Source organism: Bufo gargarizans, chromosome 8 (genome assembly GCF_014858855.1).
Source record: "Bufo gargarizans isolate SCDJY-AF-19 chromosome 8, ASM1485885v1, whole genome shotgun sequence".
Lineage (NCBI taxonomy): Eukaryota > Metazoa > Chordata > Amphibia > Anura > Bufonidae > Bufo > Bufo gargarizans.
In genome coordinates this window covers 136,841,827-136,862,498 of record NC_058087.1, presented here as the reverse complement: position 1 = coordinate 136,862,498, position 20,672 = coordinate 136,841,827, and the positions used below count along the sequence as shown (strand labels likewise).

General features: G+C 45.1%; 1 protein-coding gene across 1 annotated transcript in view; it reads right to left on the bottom strand.

Annotated features, from left to right (window-relative positions):
* Positions 1-20,672, bottom strand: part of VWA3A (von Willebrand factor A domain containing 3A) — a 148,098-nt gene that overhangs the window by 84,644 nt on the left and 42,782 nt on the right. The window contains exons 17-19 of the mRNA XM_044304340.1: positions 17,681-17,800; positions 7,678-7,752; positions 327-471 (exon numbers count right to left, since the gene is read on the bottom strand). Coding sequence (XP_044160275.1) covers positions 327-471; positions 7,678-7,752; positions 17,681-17,800 — 340 coding nt within the window. The remainder of the gene's footprint in view (positions 1-326; positions 472-7,677; positions 7,753-17,680; positions 17,801-20,672) is intronic.

Below are 20,672 nucleotides of genomic sequence, written 5' to 3'. Positions count from 1 at the left end.
AGCTCCTGTGCCCAGCATTTGTCTCCTCACTGCCTGCAGCTACTCAGTAAAGCCTTCAGCCCTGAGTCTATGCTGCTAATGGTGTTAAGAATTTAGGGAGAGAGCAATAAGCAACAGCAGGCAGTGCTGCTCTCTCAGGCTTGTGCACCAATCATTGTCAGAGCAGGGAGAGAAGCTGACATCACAGTGAGATCTGAGAAAGGACCAACTACAGATGCAGTAAGTGCATGGTAAAGCTGTTACATTTGATTAGCTAGAAAAATAACTCGAACAACCCCTTTAAAAAAAATGATTCCCAACAAGTAGCCATGAGGATTGTCACTCACCACTTCCTGATCTGGAATACCACTAGTAAATAAATACATTCCCTGAGATTCTTTGTTTTCCTGATCAACAAAGTTGCACTCTATTGCTTGTTTAATTGCACCGAGAGTATTTCTGCTGCCTTCACACTCCAAAGTCAGAACCCATCTGGAAAAAGAAGACAAAGTAAATTTAATATACAGTACAGACCAAAAGTTTGGACACACCTTCTCATTCAAAGAGTTTTCTTTATTTTCATGACTATGAAAATTGTAGATTTACACTGAAGGCATCAAAACTATGAATTAACACATGTGGAATTATATACATAACAAAAAAGTGTGAAACAAATGAAAATATGTCATATTCTAGGTTCTTCAAAGTAGCCACCTTTTGCTTTGATTACTGCTTTGCAAACTCTTGGCATTGTCTTGATGAGCTTCAAGAGGTAGTAACCTGAAATGGTTTTCACTTCACAGGTGTGCCCTGTCAGGTTTAATAAGTGGGATTTCTTGCCTTATAAATGGGGTTGGGACCATCAGTTGCGTTGTGGAGAAGTCAGGTGGATACACAGCTGATAGTCCTACTGAATAGACTGTTAGAATTTGTATTATGGCAAGAAAAAAGCAGCTAAGTAAAGAAAAACGAGTGGCCATCATTACTTTAAGAAATGAAGGTCAGTCAGTCCGAAAAATTGGGAAAACTTTGAAAGTGTCCCCAAGTGCAGTCACAAAAACCATCAAGCGCTACAAAGAAACTGGCTCACATTCGGACCGCCCCAGGAAAGGAAGACCAAGAGTCACCTCTGCTGCGGAGGATAAGTTCACCCGAGTCACCAGCCTCAGAAATCGCAGGTTAACAGCAGCTCAGATTAGAGACCAGGTCAATGCCACATAGAGTTCTAGCAGCAGACACATCTCTAGAACAACTGTTAAGAGGAGACTGTGTGAATCAGGCCTTCATGGTAGAATATCTGCTAGGAAACCACTGCTAAGGACAGGCAACAAGCAGAAGAGACTTGTTTGGGCTACAGAACACAAGGAATGGACATTAGACCAGTGGAAATCTGTGCTTTGGTCTGATGAGTCCAAATTTGAGATCTTTGGTTCCAATCACCGTATCTTTGTGCGATGCAGAAAAGGTGAACGGATGGACTCTACATGCCCTGTTCCCACCGTGAAGCATGGAGGAGGAGGTGTGATGGTGTGGGGATGCTTTGCTGGTGACACTGTTGGGGACTTATTCAAAATTGAAGGCATACTGAACCAGCATGGCTACCAGAGCATCTTGCAGCGGCATGCTATTCAATCCGGTTTGCGTTTAGTTGGACCATCATTTATTTTTCAACAGGACAATGACCCCAAACACACCTCCAGGCTGTGTAAGGGATATTTGACCATAAAGGAGAGTGATGGGGTGCTGCGCCAGATGACCTGCCCTCCACAGTCACCGGACCTGAACCCAATCGAGATGGTTTGGGGTGAGCTGGACCGCAGAGTGAAGGCAAAAGGGCCAACAAGTGCTAAGCATCTCTGGGAACTCCTTCGAGACTGTTGGAAGACCATTTCAGGTGACTACCTCTTGAAGCTCATCAAGAGAATGCCAAGAGTGTGCAAAGCAGTAATCAAAGCAAAAGGTGGCTACTTTGAAGAACCTAGACTATGACATATTTTCAGTTGTTTCACACTTTTTTGTTATGTATATAATTCCACATGTGTTAATTCATAGTTTTGATGCCTTCAGTGTGAATCTACAATTTTCATAGTCATGAAAATAAAGAAAACTCTTTGAATGAGAAGGTGTGTCCAAACTTTTGGTCTGTACTGTACATTCATAATTAAAGCATACTACATCTGCTGAAATAAAAGCCAAGCCACCCACTAGTTCAAGACAAAAAAAATATCATATTAACTGAGAAAAGAATACTTACCTGGTCACCTCTTTAAAGTTGCAGAACTACTAATTCCTGGGCTTCTCTTCTGCTATTGAAAATGGGTGCACTACTTATCTGACTATCTGATAGCACATTGTGTCTCAGTAGCTCAAAACGCTTCCTACTTGTTCATCTCTGATCTTGAATTGGTCAGCACTATTCATCTGAGCACTGATGGCCAATCCAAGGGTGGCAGGAAGTGTTTTGGGCTACCAAATGTACATTGTGCACATTGAGAAGAGGTGTGGCCATCTTGGATGATAGAAGAAGAGATCGGGAATTGACGGATCTGCAGATGAAAAGGCACCAGGTAAAGCTACTTTCACACTAGCGTTTTAGTTTTCCAGTATTGAGTTCCGTCACAGGGGCTCAGTACCGGAAAAAAACGCTTCAGTTTTGTCTCCATTCATTGTCAATGGGGACAAAACTGAACTGAACAGAACGAAGTGCTCCAAAAAGCATTCCATTCCATTTAGTTGCGTTCCCATATCGGAGAGCAAACCGCAACATGTAGTAGTTTGCTTTCCGTCCTGGGATGCGGAGCAAGACGAATCCAGCATGACCCCCAATGCAAGTCAATGGGGATGGATCCATTTTTCTGCCACAATCTGCCACAATAGAAAACGGATCTGTCCCCCATTGACTTTCAATGGAGTTCATGACGGATCCGTCTTGGCAATGTTAAAGATAATACATCCGGATCCGTTCATAACAGATGCAGATGGTTCTATTATCAGTAACGGAAGCGTTTTTGCTGAACGCTGCCGGATCCAGTAATAACGCTAGTGTGAAAGTAGCCTAAGTGTCCTGTTCCTTCCCCAGTTAATGCAATTTTTTTTCCCTTAACCAGAGGGTCACTTTAAAAGATGTATGGAAGAAAGCCATTTAAAAAATCTTGGGCCTCCTTCTTCTGTCAGAATGCTTATATGTTATGAAAATGTGTATTAGGCCAAGTTCACACTTCAGTTGTTTGGATCAGTTTTTGGAAGCAAAAAACAGGAGTGGAACAGGAACTTAGAACAGGTGCAGATCTTTCCATTATACCTGATCTCTGTGTAGGCTTCACTTCTAGTTTTGGCTCACAAGAACTGGTGAAAACAACTAAAGTGTTAATTTGGCCTTAGTTGTATTCCTTTCTGAAAAGGTGATAATTTTGGTCATTTTCATAGCTACGGTAACTTTTCTGGATCAACTTGGTGCAATCAATATGGTCACCCAGACACCTAAATGAAAAATGGTCTAGAAGATTATGCAATGATGCATCCCCTGATCCTAATATGACTGGGTATACAGGCAAATATGAGGCATTCCCTTCTCAGCCATTCATGGCTGGGATTGAAATACCCATCGTATGAAGCGGTGTATGAGGTGGCCAGGTTATGGAGCAGGCTGTGCAACGCCCATAGCAGTCAATAGGAGCTATGGAAACACCCTAGCACAGCGATCTTACCGATGTTAATACTGGTATTATACCCTGCTGGAGGACACGGGCAGACTGGCCATAGGCTGTACAGGGAAACTACCTGGTGGGCCGATGGGGCTGCCCAAGCCCTCCTCTATGCCGTTGGCCGGTTACATAATGATCTGATGCTCTCATCGGTAATTAAGGCTGTGAGTATCAGATGTACCCGGCCAGCAACCACACATGGCCTCCTGAATCCCCTTCTGTGGTCCGTATCGCCCCTCTGGAATCCCCTGCTCCATATCTTAATCAGAGAAAACTGGAGAAGGAGGACCAAAAATGGCTGCAATCGATGTCCACCACAGAGAGAAAGCTTTTTGGGAGGAAGAAGCTTATCAGGGGTGTTGCTAGGTTAAAACATTCGGGGCCTGGACCCCTGATGTTTTGTCCCTGGCCCCGAATGCCCTGCCTTCCAGCTAGATACAACTGTATTGCTGTCCTCAGGACGGCAATATTATTGAATTTAATGCACTGAAACTGCTGAAGTGCCTGTGGTGACATCACAGGTCATGTGACCAGTAAAACAGGCAGTGCTTGAGAAGGACCTGCGATGATGGTCACCATCATGTGACCAGTACAGGAGAGGACAGCAGTGAAGAGGAGAAGTCCTGGGGGAAGAAGCTGTGGTGATGTCTGCTACATGAGGAGAGGAAAGTAAAGGGAGAGGCAGAGCAATGCTGGGAGTTGAGGTTATTTAACTGGGACTGTATGCTAGGGCTAAATGGAGGGATGTTATTTACATGGGACTGTATATTGGAGGGGGCTGGAGAGATGGTGTGATGTTATTTACATGGGACTCTATGGCGGAGAGAGGGAAATAGTGTTATTTACATAGGACTGTATGTTGGAGGGGCTGAAGGGAGGGGAGTGATTTTATTTACATAGGACTGTATTTTGGAGGGGGCAGGAGAGATGGTGTGAGGTTATTTACATGGGACTCTATGGCAGAGGGAGGGAAAAAGTGTTATTTACATAGGACTGTATGTTGGAGGGGCTGGAGGGAGGGGAGTGATGTTATTTACATAGGACTGTATTTTGGAGGGGGCAGGAGAGATGGTGTGATGTTATTTACATGGGACTGTATGGTGGAGGGAGGAATATAACTACAGGGGGCACTGCAAATCCAGGGGACATTAGGTGTTCTTATTACTACTGTGGGCTCTATAGGAGGGACTTATAGATTCTCCTTTTTTCTACTAAGAGCGCTATGGGGGGCCTTATTACTAATGAGAGGTCTGTAGATATCTTTATAACCACTGGAGGAACAATAGGGGTCCTTATTTCTACTGGGGGCTCTGTGAGAGTATTATTAATACTGAATGGCTCTTCTACTAATGGTGAGCGTTATCATGGTTGGGGGCACTATAGGGTACAGTATTACAAATGAGGGCATTCTAGAAGGGAATTACTATAGGTGGGACTATAAGGAGCACTATTACTATGGGGGCATTGAGGAGCACAGCGAGCAGCAGGATAACACTATGACCTCTTTCACACGGGCGTCATGGATTTGGGCCGGATAAGATGCGGGTGCGTCGTGGAAAAATGCGCAATTTTTCCACACCAATGCAAAACATTTTAATGCGTTTTGCACGCGAGTGAGAAAAATCGGCATGTTTGGTTAGGTGTTGTGTAGATTGTATTATTTTCCCTTATAACATGGTTATAAGGGAAAATAATAGCATTCTTAATACAGAATGCTTAGTAAAATAGGGATGGAGGGGTTAAAAAAATTAAAACATTTTTTACTCACCTCATCCACTTGTTTGTGCAGCCCGGCTTCTCTTCTTTCTTCTTCTTTGAGGAAAAGGACTTGTGGTTACGTCACTGAGCTCATCACATGATCCATCACCATGGCAATGGACCATGTGATGAGCACAGTGACGTCACCACAGGTCCTTTTCCTCCTGGACAGCAAAGAAGAAGACAGAAAAGAAGCCGGGCTGCACGAACAAGTGGATGAGTTTTTTGTTTTTTTTAACCCCTCCAGCCCTATTTTACTTAGCATTCTGTATTAAGAATTATATTATTTTCCCTTATAACCATGTTATAAGGGAAAATAATAATTATCGGGTCCCGATCCTGATCATCTCCTAGCAACCATGCGTGAAAATCGTACCGCATCCGCTCTTGCTTGCAGATGCTTGCGATTTTCATGCAGCCCCATTCACTTCTATGTGGCCTGTGTTGTGTGAAAAAACGCACACAAAATAGAGCATGCTGCAATTTTCACGCAACGCACAAGTGATGCGTTAAAATCACCGCTCATGTGCACAACCCCGTATAAATGATTGGGTCCGGATTCAGTGCGGGTGCAATGCGTTCACCTCACGCATTGCACCCGTGCGGAAATCTCGCCCATGTGAAAGAGGCCTATGGGGACTCCAGGTTGGGGGATGATGATACAAATGTGAAGAAGCTAAGATGTCTGTGTGTCACACTCTGCAGAGACGAGGAGCGGCTGAAAGAAGTTGTACGGACCAAATGCAAAAGATGAAGACAGAGAAGATCTAAATCGGAGGTAACATCACCTGGGAGGCCCAGGATGTGAGAGGTATGTGCTGCTGTATAGCAAGTACAGCAAAATGCGGTGTGCGGGGTGAGGGACTTGGAGAACTGGGCCATATTCATTGGGGTTTGGGCCCTGGATCTTTTGAGACCCTAGCAACGTCCCTGGAGCTTATTATACTACAATGCAGAAGTATTGAACTGTATTTTATTGTACAAACTATCAAATGTTTATAGCCTCTAGTGGAACTAAAAAATAGTTAACGTTTCATAAAGTTTTAAAAAATATTAACAAAATCAAATATGAAGTTTTAAACACCTCACGTTTCCCATTTGTCATGTCAATAAAAAAATAAACATAACTGATATTGCCATGTCAACAAATTATAAAAGTTATAGATGTCAAAATATGGCAGCACAAAGCAAACTGGTTTAATTTTTCTTTAACCCCCTTCAGGACCACCACATGTACAGCGGAATGGTGCCCACTCGCAAGAGGAGCAGGCGCCAAAGCCGCCAGGTTTCTGCTGTTTTAAATAGCAGACACTAAGAGCTAATGTCTGCGATCAGTGATAAAACAAATCACTGACATTTGACCCCTCAGATGCCATGGTCAAATGTCAGGTTGGCCTGAGTGGCTTCCCTGCACAGAGTTCAATTGTTCTCTGCAATACCATGAGTCTCTATGAAGAAACCCAGGTTATTACAGCTGTAGGATACAGTGAAAAATGTAAAAGATTAAAAAATACTGATGTGATCTGCAAAAAATGAGCCCTCACACAGCTCTGTAGACAAATATAAAAAAAGTTATATTTTTTCCAGTTTATATGATTTTAGTATTAAAACACAAGAAAACTGTACAAATGTGGTATCATTGTAATCGTACTAACCCGAAATGAAGGGGACAGGTCAGTTTTACCTCATGGTTAAAGCCTTAAAAATGAAACCCATAATACTATGGCGGAATTACATTTATCCCTAATTCCACCCCATTTGAAATTTTTTTCTCCAGCTTCCTGCTATATTGAGTGCAATAGCAAATGGTCCAGTTAGAAACTACACCTTGTCACTGTAAAAACAAGCTCTCACATGGCTATTTGAGTGGAAAAATAAAGAAGTTATGGCTCCATGAAGGCTGGGAGTAAAAAACGGAAACGCAAAAATGGAAAATGGCCCAGTCCTTAAAGGGCTGAAAAAAAGTTAGTCATTTTTATCACACAGTAAATGTCGTGAACATGAACCCCAAACAACAATGGCAGAAATGCATAGTTTTCCATTGCATCCCCCAAATAATTTTCTCATATGGTACATTTATGGCGCCATTAAAAAATTCAACTCGTACCACAAAAAACAAGCACTCAAATGGCTACGTTGATGAAAGAATAAAAAGTTATGGCTCTCGGAAGGGAAAGATAGAAAAAGCAAAAGTGAAAAAACTATTGGCTGTGTTCATAAGGGGTAAGGAACCTACTTCCATGCACTCTGCAAATTTTCAGATGTTGTGGGAACCATTCTTTCCTTCCAAAAGTGTACATCACCCCCGAATCTGCAAAATATACCAAAAATTAGAAGTTCAATATAAGACTGACATGTATTATGCCACATTAATCTAACATCACTTAGAAAGTGTTCTGTTTTTACCATTACCTCTTCTTCTCTGTCTTTTCTTCACCTGTCCTCCACCATTTAGACTGGAACTATTAAGCTACTTCACATGAGTCACATGAAAGTTTAGGCTGCAGTGTTATTTCCTGAGAGGAAAAGTTACCTGTGACCTCGTGAGTAGAGATGAGTGAATTTCCGCTTATGAAATTCGTTTACACTTCGTTTGGTGGTAAAAGCAGAATTGCGTTATGGATTCTGTTACCACGGACCATAACGCAACTCTATGACGGAATGCATAACGGAATGCCTTTAGAGGCATTCCGTTATTCATTCCGTCATGATAGAAGTCTATGGGCTGCAAAACGGATCCGTCCTGTTTCCGTTATGCAGGGGAGGACTTGGTAACGGAATCCATAACGGAATCCATAACGCAATTCGCCTTTTACTACCAAAGTGTGAATTCATTTCAAAATATGAAATTCGCTCATCTCGTGAGTATTGCAAAAATTCCAAACAGTGACGACAGAGACAGCAAAGGGCCCCTGTGCAAGAATACAATGCAGTCAGAAAATCTTCAGAACCTTTGCCATTCTTTATATGATGTTGCTGCCTTGTGCTAAAATAAAATAAAAAAAATCAGGTTTCCCCATCATTCTGCACCCATTACCACATAATAAAAATTTGAAAACAGAATTTTAGAAAATAATTTTAGAAATGTTTGCAGATTAAAAAGAAAAAACTAAAATTTGGCATGGCCATACGTATTCAGATCCTTTGCAAAAACCAAGCCATGAGGGGGAAAGAACTGCCTGTAGAGATCAGATACAGGATTGTGTGGAAGCACAGATCGGAAGAAAGTACAAAAAAAAATCTCCACTGAAAGTTCCCAAGAGCACACTGGCCTCCATAATGGAAGGAGTTTGGAACAACCAGGAGTATTCCTAGAGCTGGATGTCCCACCAAACTAAGTAATCTGGGGAGAAGGTCCTTGGTAAGGGAGGTGACCAAGAGCCCAAATGGTCACTTTGGCTGAACTCCAAAGATCCAGTGTGCAAATGGGAGAAGGTCCCAGAAGGTCAACCATCAGTGCAGCACTTCACCAATCTAGGATTTATGCCAAAGTGACCAGAAACAAGCCTCTCCTCAGTAAAAGTGAAAGCCACCTGAAGTTTGCAAAAAAACACCCAACAGGCTCTCAGACTGTGAGAAACAAGATTCCCTTACGTCCTAACCAGCAGCACAAGTGGGGGGTATTTGCCCCTGTGAAGCTGGTCAGGACAGGCGGAATTTTAATGAAAAAAAAATTTCTGCCTAAGTATCCTAATTGACAATTAGCTAATTAAGCCCCTACCCCATATAACCCGGCCCCAACTGGACGGGGTTGCTTTTTTATTGTCCTGTGGACTCCAGGACAGGCTAGACTCCTTACTGGAGTCTCCCAGTATTGACCATAATGTTATAAGATGGTTATCATGTTCTTTAATTCTGCCTTTTTTTCTTTCCTAGGTATCCTACAGGGGAGCCTGTCTCCGCCTACCTTGGGTGCCTCTGGTGAAACTCCATCTTCTGGATGTCCTGCTGCTGCAGGGATCTGATGTGTTACAGGGGGGAGATGGCGCCGGTTGGCTCCCTGCCTCCCTCCACGTGTGCCGCCGAAGCAGTCGCTTCGCTCCGCCGGCATCGCGCGTGTACCGGAAGTGCGTCACACTCGTCACTTCCGGTCCGCGGCTCCGGCTTCAGCGCTGTGTTCAGCGCTTTCAGCTCAAGATAATATGCTTAAATTAGTGCCCCCGGTTGCTGGGGCATCAATAGGGGGCAAAATGAGGAGAATAGCGTATATTTATTAAAAACTTACCTTCTAACCAGGATTCCACCCCCTGGCTGGGGGAGTGACGGTAAGCTCCTCCCCCTTGTGCTATTTAAGGCACCTGTGTGAGGCAGGTCAATGTTGCTCTCAGTTTTCTGAGCTCAACTGACTTCTGCTGTTGGTTACTCCTGCGCCCAGGAAGTTTTCCTTGAAGTTACCTTTTGCTTGCTTCTAAGATGGCATCGCCACCTCACGGTAAGGTACTGCTTCCCCTTTTTTTTGTACCATTTTGGGTCCAAGTTCTTATTCTGTGCTCTGTGTCCTAGGCAAATCTACCCAGAAGCAGAAACATCTCGCCTGCTCCACCTGCAGCACCCCATTGCCGGATTCATACGAATTCCATCGATGTCCAGGCTGCCGTCCCAGAGCGGACCCAGAACCAACGATGGTGGATATGTTTTCATGGATGAAACAGTTCATGGATACGTCTATCGCCGAAATTAAGGGAGCAGTCTCCAACAAGAGGCCCAGACAGGCTTCTCCTGGTCCTGTTCCCATGTCTGAAGACGTCGTCTCCATTGAAGACAATTCTTCCTCTGAGGAAGAGAGTTCGGCCTTCCTCTTTCCGGCCGAAAAGACTCAAAGACTATTGCGCTCCATCAGGTCAAGGGACCATGATGTTGAGCAAGGGGAAGCTCCACAGTCCACCTCTAGGGGGCCAAGGGCCTTTAAAGTGGACGAGTCCTTAATGAAGTTAATGGCAACCGAGTGGAAACACCCGGAGAAGGGGCCAGTGTTAACAAAAAGGTTTAAACTAATGTTCCCTCTACAGGATGCGGACTCCTTAGTTTGGGTTCCACCTCCAAAGGTGGATATGGCCATATCAAAGCTCTCCAAGAGAACCCTAGTGCCTTCAGACGACGGCAGCAACCTAAAGGACCCCTTAGATAGACGAGCTGAGTGCACGCTTAGACGCAACTACTCGGCTGCCTCCGCTTCAGCCTCGGTTGCTATAGCGTGCTCTGAGGTATCGGAGTTCATCCGTGCTCGCACACTCAGAATCCAATCAGACTTGGATTCTGGGGTTGCCCGGGACGACATCTTGGACCAATTCAAGACCCTCTTACTGGGGATCGATTTCTTAACAGACTCCTCCCAGCAACAGTTAAAATTAGCGGCCAAGTCGATGGCGCTCTCCTCAGCCAGTAGACGCCCACTCTGGTTAAAACCATGGGCGGCGGACAACACGTCCAAATTTAACCTTTGCTCCCTTCCCTACGAACCTGGTAGATTGTTCGGTTCCGAGTTAGATGCTCTCATGGAGAACCTAGCGGACAAGAAGGGTAAATCCCTCCCCCAGCAGTCCTTTCGGGGTCGAGGAAGGGGTAGAGGAGGAGGAAGATTTCAGGGGGGAGACAGAACCCAGAGGCGTTCTGAAAATAATAAGAGAGGTAGGGGTCGCGGTCGCGGGAACCGCAAGCCTGATCTATGACTCTCCACAGGCCGTCAACCCCCCTCCCCTCCCCCCTGTTGTCCCAGAGGAAGGTACAGTTTTCAGTCCCCCAGTCGGTGGACGTTTGAGTCTATTCAAAGATTTTTGGGTGCAAAAAATTCCAGACCCTTGGGTGCTACAGGTGATAGCGTCAGGGTACACAATAGATTTTATTTCCCTTCCTCGGGACAAATTCGTCCTAACAAGGACCTTAGCACCCGACAAACACTTAATCCTGGAAGACTCGGTCCTCCAGTATATACGGAAAGGAGCATTAGAGGAGGTTCCTCCTCGCGAACGGCGGCAGGGGGTTTATTCCCCCATCTTTTTGGTGCCAAAACCGTCAGGAGACTGGCGGATGATCATCGATTTACGTTATTTAAATCGCTCCATCAAGAAGAAGCGTTTCCGGATGGAGACCATTCGCTCTGTCTTAAACATCCTGAACCCAGGAGATATGATGGTAACCATAGACCTGAAGGATGCTTACCTTCATGTTCCCATCTGCCCAGCACACAGGAAATATCTCAGAGTTGCTGTGGCCTTGCAAGGGGTAGTGAAGCACTACCAGTTTGCTGTATTGCCCTTCGGCATATCCTCAGCTCCGCACACCTTCACAAAGGTAGTGGCTCCTGTGGTCGCCCATTTAAGGCTCCTTGGGCTAGAAGTCGTACCGTACCTGGACGATTGGCTTTTAAAAGCCGCAAACGCAGACGTCCTGCAGAGTCAGCTTCAACAAGCTCTCCAGATTCTCCAGGGTCTGGGGTGGTTGATAAATTGGGACAAGTCCCACTTAGTCCCGTCAACCACGAGAACGTTCTTGGGCTTTGTGATCAATTCACAACTGATGACCCTATACCTGTCCCCTCAAAGGAGGGACAAAGTAATAAAAGCCGCACAGTCTCTTATACCACCCAGACGAGTCTCCATAAGGGTTCTTATGAGGATGTTAGGCCACATGTCAGCATCTGCAGAGGCAGTTCCGTGGGCCTTATGGCACTTACGCCCTCTTCAGGAGGAGGTCTTAGCAGCTTGGACTCGCAAGCCCAAAGACCTAGACAGGTTGCACTCCCTGTCGGTAGAAGTCCGTTCCTCGCTCAAGTGGTGGAGGAACCTAAAAGATGGGAGGTCTCTGATCCAACCTCGTTGGATCACCTTGACCACGGACGCTTCTCTGCTGGGCTGGGGGGCCCATCTGGAGGACAATCCAGTACAGGGTACTTGGAATCCCCAGGAGAAAATACTCTCATCCAACTGGAGAGAGCTGAGAGCGGTCAAACTAGCCCTCCTTCATTTTGCTCCTCTCATCCGCGGTCAGGCGGTGAGAGTCCGAACAGACAACACTTCTGTGGTCGCCTACTTAAACAGACAGGGAGGGACGAAGTCCCTAACCCTCCTGAGGGAGGCGGGTTCTATTCTTTCTTGGGCAGAGATCAATCTATCCCACCTAATGGCAGTCCATATCAGAGGGGATCTCAATGTACTGGCAGATCGCCTGAGTCGGGGTCTACCAGTTCCAGGGGAGTGGTCCCTGAACGAGAACATCTTCTCTATGATTGTCCAGCGGTGGGGCACGCCGGAAATCGATCTGATGGCTACCCGATTGAACGCCAAGGTGAGCAGGTTCTGTTCCCTTTACAGGGAGGACAACCCGGTAGCGATAGACGCTCTGTCCATAACATGGAGGTTCAGGCTGGCATACATCTTCCCTCCAATTTCCATGATACCGAGGGTATTGATGAAGATCAAGCAAGACCAGACCTCGGTGGTTGCCATCATGCCATTCTGGCCAAAGAGGTCTTGGTTCACCCAGCTCATGAAGATGAGTCAGGGCAATTATTGGAGACTTCCCCTAATACAGGACCTTGTGTATCAGGACACAGGTCCCTGTCTAGATCTGAGGAGACTCAATCTGACAGCCTGGAGATTGACAGGTCCCTTCTAGAAGCTAGAGGGTTATCTGTGGAGGTCCTGAGAACAATCTCTCACTCCAGAGCGGAATCTACAAGCAAGAAGTATTCCAGAATCTACAGAATATTCCTGCAATGGTGCAATAACAGAGAGGTAGTTGCCTCAGACCCTCCTCTCTCCGCTATTCTACAATTCCTACAGGATGGTCTAGACAAGGGTCTAAGCCCATCTACTCTCAGAGCTCACGTCTCTGCCTTATCGGCATGCCTTGGCAGACCGATTTCTCAGGACCCCCTAATCAAGAGGTTCCTGAAGGGAGCCGAAAGACTTAAACCCAGAGTCCTGAGACCAATCCCACAGTGGGACTTATCGGTGGTTCTAAAAGGGTTATGTGTCCCCCCTTTTGAGCCTTTGAATGAAGTGGACTTGAGGTTCCTATCCCTAAAGATCACATTCCTACTGGCTATCACATCAGCTAAGAGAGTTGGGGAACTTCAGGCTCTGGGGGCTTCTGAGCCCTATTTAAAAATCCTTCAGGACAAGGTCCTGTTAAGGTTTTTACCAACCTTTTTACCAAAGGTTCCCACTTTTTCTAATATTAATCAGACAATATGTCTGCCCACCTTTTCACCGGCTGCAACTTCTCCCGAGGAGGAAAGGCTCCGTACATTGGACATTTCAAGAGGTCTTAGAATATATTTGGACAGAACAGGCGAATTTAGAAGATCAGAAAACCTCCTTCTGACCTATGCAGGGAAAAACAGGGGCCTGAAGGCCTCAAAACCCACTCTGAGTAGGTGGATTAAAGAGGCAATCCGTCTGGCCTTTCTGTCCCAAGATTTGACGCCTCCTTCCTTCGTCTCCGCCCATTCTACCAGGGCTGTATCCACCTCTTATGCGGAGAAGAAACTGATTCCCCTGGATCAGATTTGCGCAGCCGCCTCTTGGAGTTCTCTGAACACCTTCATTTCGCATTACCGTCTAGAGTCTAGACAGACGGAGGGAATGGCCTTTGGACAATCCGTTTTAAGTGCCGCCCTCTCCTGAGAGGGGAGTAGGGAGCCCTCCCAATTTGGGTGAGGTTCTTGCTACTTCCCCACTTGTGCTGCTGGTTAGGACGTAAGGGAAGCGTCAATTTTGACGTAAATTTGTTTTCCCTTAGTCCTAACAGCAGCACACAAATTTCCCTCCCCTTGTATGATTTTTTTGTCATTTACTTGTTATAAAGCAACCCCGTCCAGTTGGGGCCGGGTTATATGGGGTAGGGGCTTAATTAGCTAATTGTCAATTAGGATACTTAGGCAGAAATTTTTTTTTCATTAAAATTCCGCCTGTCCTGACCAGCTTCACAGGGGCAAATACCCCCCACTTGTGCTGCTGTTAGGACTAAGGGAAAACAAATTTACGTCAAAATTGACGCTTCTCTGGTCTAATGAAACCAAGATTGAACTTTTTGGCCTCAATTATAAGCGTCTAGGCACTGCTCATCACCTGTCCAATACCATCCCTACAGTAAAGCATGGTGGTGGCAGCATCATGCTGTGGGGATGTTTCTCAGCGTCTGGGACAGGGAGACTGGTCAGGGCTGATGGAAAGCTGAATGCAGCAAGGTACAGAGTTTCTAAATGAAAACCTGATCCAGAGTGCTCTGGACCTCACACTGGGCTGAAGGTTCACCTTCCAATGGGAGCTTAAAAATGGCTGTCCACCGACGATCTCTTTCCAACCTAACAGAGCTTGAAGAGGATCTGCAGAGGAAACCTTGTGGCATCATCCCCAAGACTGGAAGCTGCAATCGCTGCCAAAGGTACTTCAACTAAGGCCCCTTTCACATGAGCGAGTTTTCCGCGCGAGTGCAATGCGTGATGTGAATGCATAGCACCTGCACTGAGTCCTGACCCATTCCGTCACGCTCGTGTGAAAGAGGTCTAAGTCCTGAGTAAAGGGTCTGAATACTTATGTCAATGCAAGATCTTAGTTTTACCTTTTTAGTAAATTACCAGAGATTTCTAACATTCTGTTTTACCTTTGTCATTATGGATTATTGAGTGCAGAATAAAGGGGAAAAAACTTTAATTGTTTTTTTTTTTATATGTGAAAAAAATGAAAGGGTCTGAAGACTTATATGGGTTCCTTGATCTTGAATAGTTGCGCACAAAACTTACTTTTCTTGTCCCTGTAATAATCCAGAAATAAATTTGAGCCATGAAATTCATTAGCTCATTTAATAAGACAGTTGGAAGCTGGTAAAAGCGGGCTCCCTAATACTGTGGGCCCCTGTGCAACTTTACAGGCTGAACAAATGGTATGTCTGCCCCTGGACAGGCATGATGATGGGAGGCTGCTGTATATAGACTGACAGGCATGATGATGCGATGCTGCTGTATATAGACTGACAGGCATGATGATGGGAGGCTGCTGTATATAGACTGACAGGCATGATGATGCGATGCTGCTGTATATAGACTGACAGGCATGATGATGGGATGCTGCTGTATATAGACTGACAGGCATGATGATGGGATGCTGCTGTATATAGACAGACAAGCATGATGATGCGATGCTGCTGTATATAGACTGACAGGCATGATGATGAGATGCTGCTGTATATAGACTGACAGGCATGATGATGAGATGCTGCTGTATATAGACTGACAGGCATGATGATGAGATGCTGCTGTATATAGACTGACAGGCATGATGATGGGATGCTGCTGTATATAGACTGACAGGCATGATGATGCGATGCTGCTGTATATAGACTGACAGGCATGATGATGGGATGCTGCTGTATATAGACTGACAGGCATGATGATGGGATGCTGCTGTATATAGACAGACATGCATGATGATGCGATGCTGCTGTATATAGACTGACAGGCATGATGATGAGATGCTGCTGTATATAGACTGACAGGCATGATGATGAGATGCTGCTGTATATAGACTGACAGGCATGATGATGGGATGCTGCTGTATATAGACTGACAGGCATGATGATGCGATGCTGCTGTATATAGACTGACAGGCATGATGATGGGATGCTGCTGTATATAGACTGACAGGCATGATGATGGGATGCTGCTGTATATAGACTGACAGGCATGATGATGCGATGCTGCTGTATATAGACTGACAGGCATGATGATGGGATGCTGCTGTATATAGACTGACAGGCATGATGATGGGATGCTGCTGTATATAGACTGACAGGCATGATAATGGGATGCTGCTGTATATAGACTGACAGGCATGATGATGGGATGCTGCTGTATATAGACTGACAGGCATGATGATGGGATGCTGCTGTATATAGACTGACAGGCATGATGATGGGATGCTGCTGTATATAGACTGACAGGCATGATGATGGGATGCTGCTGTATATAGACTGACAGGCATGATGATGCGATGCTGCTGTATATAGACTGACAGGCATGATGATGCGATGCTGCTGTATATAGACTGACAGGCATGGTGATGAGATGCTGCTGTATATAGACTGACAGGCATGATGATGGGATGCTGCTGTATATAGACTGACAGGCATGATGATGGGATGCTGCTGTATATAGACTGACAGGCATGATGATGCGATGCTGCTGTATATAGACTGACAGGCATGATGATGCGATGCTGCTGTATATAGACTGACAGGCATGATGATGAGATGCTGCTGTATATAGACTGACAGGCATGATGATGAGATGCTGCTGTATATAGACTGACAGGCATGATGATGGGATGCTGCTGTATATAGACTGACAGGCATGATGATGGGATGCTGCTGTATATAGACTGACAGGCATGATGATGAGATGCTGCTGCAGGTACAATTACTTTAGTTTTACTCCTTAAAGGGGTTGTGCAGTGTCATGATATTGATCAACTATTTTCAGGACAGGACATCAAAATCAGATCAGCGGGCGGGGGGTCCAACTCCCGGCACTACTGCAGCACTCTTGCAAATGCTGAGTCCTCCTCAGTGTTTACATGCACGCCATCTAGACTGCAGGGGTGGTACAGTCTAATTACAGCTGCTTCTCTCATTTTCTCCAATGGGAGACTAAGCTGTAATTAAGCTACTTTCACACTTGCGTTGTTAATTCCAGTATTGAGATACGGCAGAGGATCTCAATACCGGAATTTAACTGATCCGTTTTGATTTTGCACATCAGGATGCATCCGTTCCGTTAGGATGCGGTTGTGTGAAATCAAAACGGGAAAAAACGGATCATTAACTAAATACATTGAAAGTCAATGGGCAACGGATCTGTTATTTTTAGGCTCCTAACATTGACTTATATTGTTTTTAGTGACGAATCCATTTGTTTCAATTTTTATGAATGGACACAAAACAGCAGCTTGCAGCAGTTTTGTGTCCGGTTACAAAACAGAATGGTGACAGAACAGATCCAGATCGGTCGGAATTGAAAAATCACCAGTAGATGACCGTTCGGTGTAATGGGTGAGAGTAGAGTGGATACCATCTGAGTGGATGGAGGTGTGGAGGTTTACTGAAGGGGAGGAGGACACTGCACAGAGGCGGGAGGGGAGGGTGGTGGGGTATTTGTGGGGATCACTGTAATGTATGTTTTGTACTGTTACTTTAACTGAAAAAATACCAATAAAAATGTTTTTTTATTAAAAAAAACTTACGCTATAATGTTAAATAAATCCTTGTTTGCCATTTGTTCCTCCAGTAAAAGCCGCAGAGCGTGCTGAATATGTATAGTGTGCAAGGCGTTCTCAAGTGATAAGTCCACAAGCAGCACAACCCTGCAGGGAAAAAGAAATAATTTTAGACACGTCGACGAACAATATACATATAGTCAGGACTGAGAGATATTTATGATCAATATTGTACGTACCGTTAAAAATATAAAGCTTGGGGACCGTAAAGTACTATTACAACATTGAAATTGAGTAATAAATTTGATATACAGTATGTATGGCATACGTATACAAATACATGAAGACAGTACTGCCTAGAGATGAGCGAATCGAAGTGGAAAATTTGATTTGTACCGAATCCGAATTTCCTCACGCTTCGTGGTAACTAAATGGCTGCTGCACGTGTTAGGACATGAAGCAAGGAACTCTGGGAATGAGGGATCACCCACAATGCCATGCACGCAGCCAATCAGCAGCCAGCCCTGTGATGTCACAGCCCTATAAATAGCCTCAGCCATCTTGGATTAAGTCATTTTCCAGTGTACTTAGTGCAGGGAGAGACATCACCAGGCGCTATGGACAGTGGTAGAAAAGACTTTAAAACTTTTATTTTGCTGTATAGAAGTTCAGGGAAAGGATAGGGAGTAATCATTCCACAGTATTGAAGCAGAACAGGGTTCAGTAGGGGAGTTTACACCTTGCTGCACTGACTGGGGATCCAAATTGCCATTATACAGCTCTGTAATTCCAGCAAACCGTTCTTGTTATTGGGGTGCAAGTGCTGTGTGATACAGCCAACAGGGTTTATTACTACATCTTATTTGCCCTTGTGCTGTGCAGTTATATGTTCTAAAGCATTTTCTAGCTTGTATTAGTAGGAAAAAAAGGGCTTATTAGCCGTTGCGTGGTGAAGTGACAAAATAACAGCCCTTTTTGGTGTATATTAGTGGCAAAAAAATATAGATTATTTGTCGTTCAGTGGTGCAGTTATATGTTCTAAAGCTTTTTGTGGCATGTATAAGTGAAAAAAAGTAAGGGCCTATTTGCCATTCAGCGGTGCAGTTATATGTTCTAAAGCCCTGTTAGGCATGTATTAGTGGCGAAAAAATATATATTATTTGCCATTCTGCAGTGCAGTTATATGTTCTAAAGCCTTTTGTGGCGTGTATAAGTGGAAAAAAGTAAGGGCCTATTTGCCATTCAGCAGTGCAGTTATATGTTCTAAAGCCCTTTTGGCGTGTATTAGTGGCAAAAAAATATATATTATTTGCCGTTCAGTGGTGCAGTTATGTTCTAAAGCCCTTTTTGGTGTGTATTAGAGGCAAAAAAAATTATATTATTTGCCGTTTAGTGGTGCAGTTACATTTTCTAAAGCCTTTTGTGGAGTGTATTAGTGGCACAAAAAAAAGTATTTGCCGTTGTGTGGTGAAGTGAGAAAATGACAGCCCTTTTTGGCGTGTATTAGTGGTAAAAAAATATATATTTGCCATTCAGCACTGCAGTTATATGTTCTAAAGCCCTTTTTGTATTAGTGGGAAAAAAAAGGCTTATATGCCGTTGTGTGGTGAAGTGAGAAAATTACAGCCATTTTTGGTGTGTATTAGTGGCCGAAGGGAGCTGTCTGTCCTCCCCATCATCTGCTGGTCCTGATGCTCCTACTCCTCGTCAGTCATTCCGTCAGCAATCAATCACCAAAGCAATTGCCAAGAGACAACAGTATGCGTGCATCCATCCAACGGCGCAGAAGCTGAATGTGCTCCTGGCCAAGTTTCTGGTGCTGCAGTCCCTCCCTTTCCAAGTGGTGGACTCTGCAGCTTTCAGAGAACTTTCTAGAGTCACCCGCCTAGTGAAGAAACTACTCACCAGCAGCAGCAGCTAGACCTGGAGCAGGACCTGAACCAGCAGGTGGTGGCATACTTGGAGAGCACCCTGCCACCCCATATTGAATATTCGCTGGACTACTGGGCAGCCAAACTGGATTTGTGGCCGCAACTGGCAGAGTTTGCCCTGGAAAAGCTGTCCTGCCCGGCCAGTAGTGTGGCATCAGAGCGGGTGTTTAGTGCGGCGGGGGCCATAGTTGCCCCAAGAAGAATTCACCTGTCCACCCAAAATGTGGAGAGACTGACCTTTTGTTAAGATGAATCAGGTCGTGGATCAACCAGGATTTCCACCTACCAATGCCTGATGCATCAGACTAGATCATACATGGTGCCACACCAACACTTTGACAAAAGAGAATGGTTTCGTCTGGCTACCTGCCTCAACTACTATTCTGATGCTGCCACACGCCTTAATGCCACACATCTGATGCCAAGTGCTCCTTCTTTCACCCACCATCTTCAGCTGGTACTGGTATTGCCACCCACCTCCCCACTCTGTCAACGGGTCACTCTGTGGTCTCCTGATGCTGCTGCCACCTCACCACTCAGGTCTCCTGATGCTGCCACCTCCATACTGTCATTGTGCCACCCTGTGGCCTCCTCTTGATGCTGCTGCCGCCAGCTCCACACTGTCATTGTGCCACTCTGTGGTCTCTTCATGCTGCTTCCACCTCACCACTATGTCATAGGGCCACTCTATGAACTTCTAATGCTGTTTCCACCCTCCCCACTTCATGACTGGGCCACTATTTTGCCTTCCGGCCTGGCTGACATCATCATTTATTTGACCCTTCTTCTGATCTGTCAGAAGGAAGGAAAAATGAGACGCACAACGGATCCTGTCTATGTAACAGCTGTAAGGCCTGCATGACATGGTCCCTATTTTTGCATCAGAATTGGCTTATTGGCAGGAGTGGGTACAAAACACAGAAGACAAGCAAATATTCAATTCACGTGTCATCTCTGTTTTGGATCCACTCCTGTTTTTTTGGCTTTAGCAATACTGATGGATTACAGACAAAATGCTGACCGAGTGAAGGTGGATGCTTCACAGACAGGATCCGTTTTTTGGGGGTTATTGTTCTGACGGATCAGAG